Source organism: Lissotriton helveticus, chromosome 1_1 (assembly GCF_964261635.1).
Source record: "Lissotriton helveticus chromosome 1_1, aLisHel1.1, whole genome shotgun sequence".
Classification (NCBI taxonomy): Eukaryota; Metazoa; Chordata; class Amphibia; order Caudata; family Salamandridae; genus Lissotriton; species Lissotriton helveticus.
Window position 1 is genome coordinate 1,640,711,425 of NC_136057.1, and position 13,995 is coordinate 1,640,725,419.

At 43.9% G+C, this 13,995-nt stretch overlaps 1 protein-coding gene across 1 annotated transcript in view; it reads right to left on the reverse strand.

Annotated features, from left to right (window-relative positions):
- The window catches only part of NCKAP1L (NCK associated protein 1 like), a 1,588,380-nt gene that overhangs the window by 925,018 nt on the left and 649,367 nt on the right, over positions 1–13,995 (reverse strand). The window contains exon 22 of the mRNA XM_078688681.1: positions 3,147–3,283. Within this exon, the coding sequence (XP_078544807.1) occupies positions 3,147–3,283 (137 nt within the window). The remainder of the gene's footprint in view (positions 1–3,146; positions 3,284–13,995) is intronic.

Genomic DNA, 13,995 nt, shown 5'->3' on the forward strand with positions numbered 1-13,995 from the left:
AGGTTGACTGTGTTTTAGTTTTAGCATTAGTTGAGAATTCTGAATAAATAGTGTTGACTTTTTCAAAGAAATAGTCAGCTAGGGAATCACACAGAGATTGTGATGGAATAGGGGTCGTCTCTGAGGGGTGTCCTGCTAGCTTCTTAACTACTTGAAACAATTTTTGTTGGAGTTTTTTGCAGCTTCAATATGGGAGATATAAAACTTTCTTTTTTCCTGAGTAATCATCGTCTTATATTTGGTTAATTCTTCCTTAAAGCGTGTTTTTTTCTCTGGGCTGTATGACTTGCGCCAGTGTCGTACGTAGTCCCTACACTTTTGTCTTTGTTCTCTAAGAACACCGGTAAACCAAGGTGTAGAGGGAGACGACCGGTTCATAGAGATTCTCTTGTTGGGCACCAACAAATTCATGGTGTTGTTTAACCAGTTGGAGTACCTGTCAATATATTGAAATGCTGGCGGGTACTATAGGTAACCCCCATGTGCACCCCCCACCCCCTTTCACCCTGGGGGACCGCAACGGGCCCCCAAAGCAAAGACCGTATGCCTTTTGAAGCCCATCCTAATATGGCTGGCGGTGTCTGATAGACACGACCACCATATTAGACCCTTTCTGCCGCGGTCGCAAGGCGACCGCGGCAGAAAAGCGGCGGACGGTCTTTCCGTCCGCCGCGGTCCCCCACGCCATTGTAATATGGCGGGGGGTAAATTGCTGGCGGAGAGTGACGGATGGCGGACGGATCGCCACCGCCATGCAGGCGGTGGCGATCCGTCCGCCATCCTAATCGGCCCGATTGTGTCTGTCCTGGCATTGAGCATTTAGGTTTTGCTCTTATTTTTAACAAGTTGAGTATATCCTTCCACTACTCAGATCCGGCAACTATGGGGCATATTATCAAGCAGGGCGTTAAAATTATCACAGTTTTAGCGGCAAACAACTGCTGCTAAAGAGGCAATAATGGGCTTGATAATATGCCCTGGAGAATTCCAATAGAAGCCCATGTTCACACCAGAACATGGGTTTCTATTGGAATTCATAAGGCCATATAATCAAGTCCATTATCGCTGCTATAGCGGCACTTTTCTGCCGCTAAAACAGCGATAATTTTTAACGCCCTGCTTGATAATATGCCCCAATGTTTCTTGTTTTTCAGTGGCAGTTCTGAATTAGCACTCAATAGGAGTTAATGTTCTTCCTTTTTCTCAATGTACTCCTGTGTCTCTCGCTCTCTCTGTTGGTTTTTTTCAAACACCCCTAACCCCTGCCTGTCTTTTGACACACTCTACCATCAGTCATCTCTAGTTATCTAATTAGGTTGAAACCGTTTTAAGGTTGCATATGTACCCTTCTGTAGGGGGGCTGGCTGGTCAGGCTGGCTGGTCAGGCTAGACTATTTCTATTTGAACAGAACCAAGTATGATTTGCATATTCCCAGTCTCTTTCTCGAATGGCTTAGCGGCTGAAAACAATGCTCTTTAATGAGTCAAGCGCTCTTTCCATCATCCTATTGTTTGTTGTTATATTTTCTAGAGCAAACACAATGAGATGATGGACGGAGCGCTGAAACTTTTCAGACACTCACCCCAGTCACAGATATGGGTTGTATCCATCCTCGTTCTTTAGCTCACTTCGCTACCGAACGTGGGTCCCATGCTTGCTACGCCACCTGATTCAAGCTAGCCTGGCTGATGAGGGGTGTTACCTGAAACCGGTCCCAGGATGCTTGTTTCTGGTCCACGGAGGACCCTGCCTGACAGTCCTGGCTTGACAGTTCCCATGTGGCACAGGGTCAAGACTGATTTGCATATGGCTGGGTCTAAACTGGAATGGCGCAGCATGCAAAAAAAGATGGATTTAACCCAGATATGTGACTTGGGGTGAATGTTTGATTAAATCAGCATTCCGTCCATAATCTGATCTTTTTGCATTATATTTTCTAAAGGCACACAATTCTATAGACTCCACATGTTATGCAACAAAACGTTTTGTGACAATAATACAAAACATACACCAACTTAAATATTTGGGCACAGGGTCAGACTGGCCTATAGGGCAATTAGGTAGTGCCAGATGGGCTGGTCTGACTGGGCCTGTTTATGGTCTGTCTGCTGGGCCAGTTTTTACTGTTAATTTCCCTGACATTCAAACATACATTCCCATAGCACGCTCAAATGCATGCAGTCTTCTATACCTTGCGAAACAGCTAATCAGAATGTGCTTACAATTTGCAAACATAGGCCGCATTTTTATCTATCTAATTCACTAATTGGGCCCCTTTTATTTTGGTGCCTGGGCCTATTTTCTGTCCCAGTCCTATCCTGTTTGGGAAATTCATCTAGGGCCAGATGTAGGTGGCCAATTACCGGTCGGTAACGGCCGAATTCGGCCGTTACCGACTGGTAATTGGTTTTTGATATGTAGGGCATGCATTTACAGAATCGGTATTTTACCCATTCTGTATTTACCGATTCGGTAAAATTACCGAATCGGTAAATACAGACTCGGTAAAATACCGATTCTGTAAATGCAGATGTAGCTGGCACATGTCAGAGTGCCACAGGGCTTTAAGAATCGGTATTTTACCACCCAATCCAATTGGGTGGTAAAATACCGAATCCAGGTGTGCATGCACATGTGTGCAAGCACACCTGTGCCATGTGACACACAGACATGCCCTTGGGGCATGTCTGTGTGCCACATGGCGCACATGCCTATTTTTGGGGTGCCAGAGGGTGTCAAAGTGACACCCCCTGCACCCTTGCTAAAATCGGTATTTACCGATTCTGTAATTACAGAATCGGTATTGCCCATTGATTCCTATGGGCTGCAAGGCCCATAGGAATCAATGGGCAATACCGAATCGGTATTTACAGAATCGGTAAATACCGAATCTTAACGATTCAGTATTTACCGAATCTGAAATACCTACATCTCCCCCCTCAATTTTACCACTTCTTAAATACCGAATCGGTAGGATTCGGTATTTAAGAAGTGGAAAAATAAAATTACCTACATCTGGCCCGTAGTCTTTTAAATAAAATGTTATATCTAAACCTAGATCAGGAACTCTCTTGTCTGAAAAAAAGTCATCGAGTGAATAAGGAATGCTCAGAGGCAACAGTTCAAACATCTGTGTCTCTCTCACCTGAAACATCGGAATATTCCTCAGCGTGGAAGCTCTGATCTCCGCTCCCGTCCTTGTGCAGGTTCACAAACGTCTGCATAGCTGGCGCTTGGATGATTAAACCACCGCTGGCTTGCCTCAGGAGACTCTCCAAGTACCTAAGCACACAGAATCACGGAAATCCTTTACAAACAAAGAAGTCAGCAAACTTGGCTTCCCAGTGGTCTATCTTCTTTCTACCCAGCGCCCCGCCCACCCCTCTCTCTCTCTCCGACTCACTCTCTGCCCACGATGGCTTCTCTCTCAGGCAGGGAGGGGAGACTGTGGACTTTTCCACACCTTCAGTTCATTAAATAAATATAGAACAGAATTATTCCTCGTACACCCCTGAGATGCAGTTCAATTAATCTTTCACAGCTGTGATTCAAGAAGTGTAAAACACTTCATAGATGATGAGTGAGTAGGAAACACTTGAAAGGATATTTTGAGATGAAATAATAAAGTGTACAAAGCTAGGTTAAGTCTTTTTAGAAGCTTTTTTCGGTCTTGTGTGTGGCGTGCTATGCCATAGCCATACTAGCCTTTCTCAGAATCATCACACTGGGTTTGCATTCACATCATACATTTATTATAGATTGTCAAACAAGAGCCAGAAAATTCTGGGGCCAATTGGAGTGAATGAAATGGGACCAGATAAGGCCCAACAACAAGCTTTCAAAAAAAGAAAGTACGTATCCTGCCACAGAATCAGGCTTTTTAAAGATCTATTAGCCTGATTCATCAAGCCGAAATCGGCTCGCAAAGGGCCAGATTCTGAGAATCTGGCCCTTTGCGAGCGCTATTTCTGCATTTGGGATTCATCATCCCAAATGCAAAAATCGGTAATAGCGATTTCGCTATTTTGCGAGGAATTACATTTAAGGAATCTCTATTTGAGATTCCTTAAATGCAATTCTTCATCCATTTAAAAATTGCGAATTCGCAATTTCGGCCCGCTATTTACCGCGAGGTCAAACCTCGTGGTAAATAGCGAAAACTAAGAAAAATGCTTTTAAAAGCATTTTTCTAAGTTGCGTGTTGCACACACACATGTCCTTTGGACATGTGTGTGCGCAACACCTGTTTCAATTTGCATTTAAGGGGTGCTACAGGGTGTCCTTTGGACACCCCTGGCACCCTTTAAATCGCTATCTTATTTGCGATTAGCAAATTGCTAATCGCAAATAAGGAATACTCCCCATTCATTCCTATGGGCCTTTTGGCCCATAGGAATGAATGGGGAGTTATTCCTTATTTGCGATTAGCAATTTGCTAATCGCAAATAAGGAATGTGTAGGAATCGCATTTCTTTATGCAATTTCTACATGAATCCCGTTTTGCAAGTCCTTAATAGCGATTCGTTATGAATCGCTATTAGGGGCTCGCAAAACGGGAGAATGATGAATCAGGCTGTATGTCAGAACAAAGTAAGTCATGAGATAGATTTAGCATGAAATAAATTCCCTTACAGAGAATTTACCACAAATATGTTTCTATTCATATTACATTGACAATCACAATGATGCTACTGAAACATTCCTCACAAGGAAAAATGCGATTAAACTCATTTAATTTCACCCTACCTTGCCCAAACAATACTCCTACCCATGTCTCATGAACTAATGTAACACTATTGTAAAACCATTGAAACACTTTTACTAGCACCTAAACCTAATACTTTATCCTATCTCAAGTACTAACTCTGACCATGTGCCTATCAATACTCACAAAACTAACCATAACCCATGTACTTTTTGATTGAGTCCTCACTTAGTCCGAACTCTAACCATCACCATAAGCCTCATATTAACTAAAAACGTGACTATAACCCTTACGGAAATGTTAAACTTAACCCATTCCCACTTCCTCCGATGCATTATTAATAGGCACATCTTAGGTATTTGTCTCCAATAATTTAATCCTAAAAGTCAAAGAACTACAACGTTTAAATCAGTCTAGGCCAATGGTTAGCATCCATATCTTCTTGGCTCCTGATTGGGCCAGTTTGTGGTCCAAAAGAGCACACAGGGTGTTATTCCGTGGTAGTGCGAGTCATTTATCACTGATGTCCTGGCACCAATTCTACTATGGTGCTGCTAACAGAGCCAAGTACATCCCTCCAATACTTAATTCTCAGAATAGCAAAGGCAACTTGGAGGTAGCGTGGGTGGGTAGAGGCTCTGAACTCAACAATCACACAATCGCGACAATAAATGACCAGTACTTTTCTTTTTTAAAACATAAGTACTTTAATTAAATAGTGCAGTCTACAGAGAAGAAGTAGCACTATAGGGGTGAAAAGTAGGGGGTCTTTGAGGTTTACTGGATCCCTATGGCTGAAGTGGGGCATATTTCCTCTAATCTGTGACCCATAGGTCAGTCTGTAAAAGCAGGCAGGCAATTGTGGTATACCGGTCTCAGCTATTATTTAAAATCCTACCAGACAGTGCTGTTTGGCTAGAACGTAGTCAAAGCTTCTCAGGTGTTTGCGTTACTTGATCGTTTGTGTGTGCTTGGATCATCAAAATGTGGCTGTGGAGTGGTTGACTGCACAAAGCAAGCAGTCATGCTTGCAGTCTCTCGGGCTCCTACAGTTGGTTGTACCTCCATCTCCCTGCATCGAACGGTGACAGGTGTAGCGGTTCAGTGAAGGAAATACTGTTCTGGCACTTGCAGCAGGGTATCTGTACTCTCCGGTCCCAGCACTCAGATACAGTTCTTGGGTATAGCAAAGTCAGAGTTAGCAACAGTTTCCTGTTTTCCTTTGTGTTATGCCTCACAGTCAATGTGGATCTCACTCTGACTGCGGTCCTTGGATCACTGAAATTTCTCCCAGTGAGCGCACACCACTTTCTTTGGAAGTCAGGGTAATAAAAACCACATTAGTTGTTCCCTTACTTCTTCTTAGTTTTCCACCCTATCCAAAAGCTTCCTTTTCAGTACACTTTTATAAAATATTTATTTCACTCTTGGCCCTTTTTTCAGGATTATCTCCAAACGTTTTGCTTCTTCCTCCTATTTTGTCCTGACCTGTTGTTGTTGGCTATAGGGCTCTGGGCACTTTACCACTGCTACACTGCTAATCAGTGCTAAAGTGCATGTGCTCTCTGTGTAAATTGTTATCACAATGGGTTCTCCATGATTGGCATATTTGAATTTACTGGTAAGTCCCTAGTAAAGTGCATCAAGTGTGCCAGGGCCTGTAAATCAAATGCTACTAGTGGGCCTGCAGCACTGGTTGTGCCACACACATGAATAGCCCTGAAAAGGTATCTCAGATCTGCCACTGCTGTGTCTGTGCGCTGTTCTAAACTGCCATGTCAACCTAGCAAGTGCACCCAATTGCCAGGCCCTAACCTTCCCTTTTTTTACATGTAAGACACCCATGTGGTAAGCCCAAGTACCCCATGGGCAAGGTGCACTGTATGTGAAAGGTAGAACTTGTACTGGTGTGTGTGACATGCCCTGATAGTGAAATACTCGTTTTTAACTATTAAAAGGCATTCTGCCCAATAGGATAGAAAGGGAAATACTTTGTAACATCTTTCAAGTATAACTTCTCATTGGGACACAATAGAAAAATAACGTTTAGGCTCTCTGAACTCAGAATTTAATAACACATCTTTAAGTAAAGATGGTTTTTAAATTGTGTGTTTGGAAATGCCACTTTTAGAAAGTAGGTATTTTCATGTTTAACCATTCTGTGCGCCTCTGCCTGTTTGTGTATTGACTGTCTGCTTTTGGAGTGACAGGGGCTGGGGATGTGCATACACTGTCACTGGGGGTGTTGAGGTGTGTCTGGCCCTTCCTGGATGACTCAGAGCTGAGCGAAATGGGGCTTGGCTGCAATTAGAGTAGTTGGAGGAGATTTCCTTGTACCTGAATAGGGCCTGTCTCCCTTGGATAATGCTGCCTCCACCCCCTACGGCCATTCTACATCAGTGAGGACAGAACTGGTTTGGAATGTGCTCAGAGTAACCCTGGGCATAGGTTGCATAGTAGCGATACACGTAGCTACGGGAAGTGCACTTCGCACTATGCAAGCTACGCGTAGATACACGAACTGTGTAGTGTGGTAGGGAAAATGCTGTATGCACTGATTGCACAGTGCCGGATGCTTGTCCGCACTGTACAATCATTGCAAACGGCATCTTATACAGTGCAAGCGGTCGTTTTCTGCCGCTCAAGTAGATTTGTACTCAAGCTGCAGCTTTTTCAACGTGGACTGGTAGTTTCTCATCGCGAGCCGTCGCGAGCATATGCGACCACTCGCATTGAGAACCCTGACCTCCCCGCGTTGAGAATCTCACCGGGAGGTTAATTTTCCATGCTCGCGATCAGCAAATTGATGTTGCTGATCGCGAATGAAGAAAAAGTCTCACCTGGATGTTGATTTTGCTTGCTCGCGGTTGCCAACTTGACGTTGAGGACCGCGAGCAAGCAAAAAATGCCCGCTACGCTATGCGTTTTTGCACTGTGCTATGTGCAATTTGCGTAGCACATAGTAGCGCAAACTACGCACGCTCAGTGAGCGTAGCGTAGTCCTATGCCCATGGTTAGGTCAGAGATCCTTGCACAATGAGAACAAAGTCACAATGGGGTTTAAGTAGTACACCTTAAACCCCAGAAGTTTAGATTACTTCTGGACTCAAGTGGAACCTTTGCCAAGGAGAAGAGCTGTAGGGAGGAGTACTCCCCCTTTGCAGTGTGCTGTGTGGGGTTGGCCTGCAGTTGCTGTTTCTGCCAAGGAGAGGACAAAGACTGTAACTTTACTTTGAACCTGCATGAAGAAGATCTCCAAGGACCTGTGTGTGCTAGCCTCCTGTTCTGAAGTCTCAAGGACACATAGCCTTCACTCCCAGCTCCTCCTGAACTCTGCTACTGAGGGTTCTGACCTGCCAGGAGGTGTTGTTCCAGTACTGGGGCTCTAGAGGTTGTTCCTGCTGTTGGGAGCTGGAAGATAAGAAGAATTGAAGAAATTGATGCATCACTCTTCTTGCAGCTGTTTTTCTATAATGCAAGAAAAATCTCCACGCATCGCTGTGCTGCTGCTCAACCGACACAGTGGCTGTTGCGGCTGCAAGTACTGGTGCATCGTGGGGCTTGTGGCTGAAGAAACCGACGGAGCGCCGCTTGTCTCCGCCACATCGATTGCAGCCGTATACCGGATTTCCACACATCGTACGTGTGTGATAAGTTTTCCCAACGCATCACCCACGAACCAGAATTGTCTTGGCTTTTACGCATCACTACCCCCTACAGACCGGATTCGACTCATCACTTCTCCTGCATGCCACAGAACTGTTGCATCGTCTCCCTGAGGTCCCACAAAACTAACGATTCTCTTTGTTTCTTGACGCTTCTCATCTCTTGTGATATTTGACGCATCTACAGGTACTTTGTGAGAAATCACGCATCCATAGTTTTCTGTGGATCCAGTTGCTTGAAACCTTTAAAAAGTCATATTCTTATTACATGTATGTTGGATTTTTGTCGTTTTGGTCTCATTGAGTTTAGATAAAGATACTTTATGTTTCTAAACTGGTGTGGTGTACCTTTGTGGGGTTATCACTTTATTACTGTGTCTTTTGAGTACTACTACTTTACATATTGCCTTTGGGATAGGCCTATCTGCTCATGCCAAGCTACCCAGGGGTGAGCAGGGGTTATCTAAAGTGTGTATCCCCTTACCCTGACTAGAAGCAAAGGTCCCTAATTGGACAAAGGTACCTACCTCTGCCAAGTAGAGACCCCCATTTCTAACAGGCTCCTATACATACTTTCCATGAAAAAACAGTAAGTGACATATTTATTCCTTGCAATCAATCAAGGTGACCCCCATTGTCTGTAATGTTTGAAGTTGAGTAATAATAACAAGTGTAGTGAGGCCAAAATTTCCCTGCTTAAACCGATCAAAAATGGCCAACAATCTTTAAACCACCCTAATACAAGAAGCAAGGACCAGGTACAAAGCAATCTTTAAAACCACAAAGATAACCTGAGACTCTCAAATATGGAGGGGTTGTAATAGAAGCCATTTTAACTAAAAACATTCACTTGTTAGCATACACTGAGCCATGGAAGTAAGTCAATGAGACATGAAGACAACATATTACCCACAGATTGAGTGGTTCATTTTCAATCCCTTTATAGTAAGGGCAAACTAACCAATAGAGAAAGAGATCTGCTTGCTCAGTAGTTGCCGTCCAAGATCCAACCTAGGATGGGCCATGATCCTTCTAGGTCTTGGCATGAGCCCCTAAATAATAAATCAGTATTCACCCTGGCTGATACACAGCAGGCTATCTCTGAACTGAAAGGTGGAAAGGCCCCTGGGCCAGATTAGATCCCCTGGGATTTTTTCAAATCAGCGCCAGAAACCTGGTCACCATACTAAATCATATTTGCAATGCCATTGTGGTAGGTGCATCTATCCCAGATTTATGGAAGGAAGAAGAAATAGTCCCCATGTACAAGAAAAGCGGGAGATCGGTTCCGGCAAACTATAGCTCAATAAGCTTGATAGATAAAGCCCAGACAATCATCTGAAAACAAATCCTAGGCCATTTAAATACCTGTTTGGAAAATAATTATCCTGTCCCCTTGTCAGGCAGGATTTCACCCAAAAATAAGCACTGTAAACCAAGTTTTTAGGTTCTTGATGCAGAGGTGGAAACCGTAGCTCTCAATGGAGGGAGCCTTTATGTAGCATTCATGGACCACAGGGCTGCTATCAATATGGTCCCCAGAGATAAACTCTGAGAAGTCCTAAGAGACATGGTTATCCCTCCTGTGTTATTCGAAACCATTGTGCAAAAAACACTATGCCCAAGTAAGATGTGGCCCTGAGAGTGAATTGACAGACTGCAAACCAGTAGATAAGGGTATAGGGCAAATATGTGTTCTTGCCCCAACACTCTTTCTAATTTTCATGAACATATGCATTGACTTCCTAATGGGATGCGAAAACATCTCCCCAGTCTTGGGTTGTGTCAAGATCCCAGGATTGTTATTTGCCGATTATGCCCTCTTGGTGTTAAAAACCACCAAAGGCTTCGAACTGCTACTAGAAAGATTCAATGTATTTTGCAAGAAGTTAGCCATAAACGCTGATAAAACAAAATGTATTGCTATTCATCCCCACAAAAAATTCAGAGGAACAATTAGACTTGGGAGACTAGGTATATTAATAGGTATTTAATGCCAATGCCACGGGTTCAAATCCTTATTGAAACAATCGGCCTTTTAGCCTTTGGAGGTTGACAAAATGAGTACCATTGACTTGTGAAACAATTAAAATCTGTCCTTTGTCAGTAGTACCAACCATGGTACTCAGGGTTAACGTGCACTGCTGAAATATGCCTGACATTCTTATGTTAACATGTAACAAAGAGTGTCTTGTTTATAGATACGCTTTCTCCACAAATTGCCGCAATGGCAACACTGCAATGTCCCTTTGCACAATATTTCCTTGGTGATTTAACTTATCCTCCAATGGGTGGACCCTATGCAAATATATTTATGTGTTTTTTAAGCAAAAGTTGATATTTAACTGCACTCAAAATGGTGTCTATTCTCACCCTCTCCTCTACACCCCACGCTTATGCGCAGCTTTCATCGTATGGTTCTAAACTCACTCAAGATTTCCACTGTAATCCATGCTTTAAAAGGTGCAAAGGCAAACATTACTGAGAGCATAGGAAATGGACAGCGCCTCCAGTATTTAAACAGGAAAGGTTTGATTGATTTCTTAAAGACCAGACCATATTTGATTTATCCGAAGGAGAATGGAGGCTCATTCCAAAACTTAAGGTCCTAAAAGCAGAATGCCCCCCCCCCTCCCACACACACACACTGCAAGGTTTATTTATCTTGTAACTAGAAGAAGAAGATGATCTAGGTAGGATTTCATTGCAGCAGAAACCTGATTCTTTGGCCCAAGTTCAGCCAGTGAAGCCTACACCTTCACACCATCATATGATAATTTTTGATTAGTTTACAGACCAATCTTACTTCATAATTCTGGATATTCAGGGGCCTAGCAGTTTGGGCTGCTGGGAGGCCTTAATTCTGGGAATAGAAGTGGCTAACCTAGCTCTAAAGCGTGAGCATAACCATAACACAAGAATCAGTTGGAAGGAAAGGTAGAATGTTCCTATGTGCCTTCAGTAACCTTAAGCAGGGGTTAGCAGCAAAGGAAATTAAAGGTGCCAAAGTCAGATTTTCATGAAGAATCACACTAACTGATTTGACCTTTGCCACAGGGATTGGTTTGTCACCCATGTTAGAAGGCAGAAAACAGTTGAGTTGCTCTGGTGAAGTCTCTCTGCTGAGAAGTTAGAGCTCTGGCTTGTCAGTGTTAAGGTTTAGGAAGTTGTGGTCCATCCGTCCATTTGCTGGACAGTGTCCAAACAATATTTCAAGTTCGATAAAAGATCAGGTACTTTTTAGTTCAACTGAACCATGATCTATTAGCTATCTATATATGAAAATGCTTGGCATTCAAATGAGTAGCTCAGGTGTAGCAGAGCTTGAATGCAGCAAATACATTACATCAAGGAAAAGGAGATGCATCAGGGAAAAGCAGGAGCCTTGCAGCACACCACAGTTAATCATGTCACATGGCAACCAAAAGTTATCCAACCTCAGAGCCTCATCAGTAAGTATCTAAACCAATTGCAGATCATAATTTCAAAGCATGATTTCAAAGATTTCCAGCACCTCCTGCTGCTCAAACAACATCACTCCTCACAAAACCTTTGCAACAAGCTCTTGGATTTCTTCAGTAACAAAATCACCTTCAATACAGCAACTTTGATCCTCAACCAGACCACAGCTCTGTTGCATCTAAACTTCCCATCAAGGTTGATGAATGAACTCCACCAATGACTTTTGGCTAGTAGCCGCCCATTCTGGGACCCACTCAAAGGAGAACCACTGACGCACCCAGTAATACACATCATACTACATATGGGGGCGGGCAGACATCTCGTCACATGGCTGTATAAAGCTACCCGAGACTTGTTATTTAAGCCACTGACCTCACTGCGGCAGACATAGGAGGAGGATCTCAACAGACCACTACATGACAAGGAGTGGGCGCAGGCTCTAGAATACCCCAAAAAAGTCTCGAGAAATGCGCGATTCAAGAACATACAATTCAACATAGAGCATACTTAACACCCAAGCGCTTACAACGTTACCCTGACACACGGTTTTTATGCCCCAGATGCCAAATACCTGCAACAGACTTCTAACACATGTTTTGGAGCTGCCCTACATTGCAGAACTACTGGCATTACATCCATAACACACTCAGAGCAACCGCCTATATCCCCGGAATTGATACATGGGAGGCATGTGCGCTAATGGTATTTCGCAGATGAAAAACTGATAAAGTACAGCGGCGCTTTGCGTCCCTTCTATTACTTATTGCACAGAGATCAATAGCTATGCACTGGAGGACTCCGGGAGGGCCCCCGGTGGAGGCTTGAGTGGGAGCCTTCAAAAAGTGGGGCGCTGCGGGGGAAGATGTGATACGAGAGGAGGAAGCGAAGGGAACACGCAAGCACCACATATCCATGAACGGGTGCAAATCCTGTTCCAGTTCAGCCAACACATCATGCGAGCAGAACCAGCTGAGGCCCCCCATACCCAACCAACTACTGCCACACCAGCTGGTGGGCGTGTCGAGCTCGAGCGCCTGCCTGTTGCTGATTGTCCCCCGCGGCCCACACTGTAGGGCACAACCCGAGAACCTAACAACGATATTAATCGAAACCCCCACCGCATCAATCACCGCCAGCCTCTAGTCTAACCCCATACACCAGCTCAGGGGACCTACTGACCCCCTTCCCGTCTGCACACGCACCCCTTCACCCTACGGATCCCGCACCAGTACCCCAGTTGAGCACCCCGGTTTTTAGTTTAGGATGCAGACCAGCTGATCAGACAACACCAGTGAGGGACAGGAATCGTTACCTATCCACTAAACTAGCAGGCCCAAAGCTCCAATGAAAACTGTGGGCAGACGTAGCTCCGTCACCAAGATTTTGATTAGCAACCTACCTATGCATAATGCTGGGATTGTAATGATATTTTATGACAGCTATGAGAGACATCTACGTATGTACATCTGACTGCCAAAAACATTTCTCAGTCTACCTATGCATGTACCTTGAGTACGGAACCATTTTCCATGATTCACTGTATCTGAAGTGTTAAAATTCAATAAAAAAAATGTAAACAAAAAAAGGTTGATGAGGAACCCTGACCTTGTGAACTGCCATCCCCACCATCACAATCACTGTTACAATGAAGACCATCCACTTGGGGCTTCCTTCTGACCCTTGCCCCCACCCTTCATCAAATAACTCCAACTGATCAGTGAAGCACTAACACCCTTCCCTAATGCCTCTATCAACTCAACTGGACATGTGGAAACATGCTACCATCATGCTTCTGCTCAGAAAACCATTCACTGACCCAGACACGCTTTCCTACTCCAGCCCATTATTCCTCCTACCATACATGACAAAGTTCTTACAAATCAACTGAAACCTCACTGACCACCTCAGCAACCACCATCTGCTAGTTATCCAACAGGTTGTCTTCTTCCAGAACCATGCACAGTTGTTTATCTCGTAGCTTTTCTAAAAATAAATCCTACGCCTGGTTGAAGTAGTATAGCGAGATAATTGTTTTTATATCAGATGCATCTAAATTGGATTTTTGTCAGTAGTGTGATACATGCATCTTGCTCGTATGAGGCCTGAACCATACAAAAAAGATGTAAAGTGAGAGTTTAAACAGTTCAGAGATCTTTCCTACT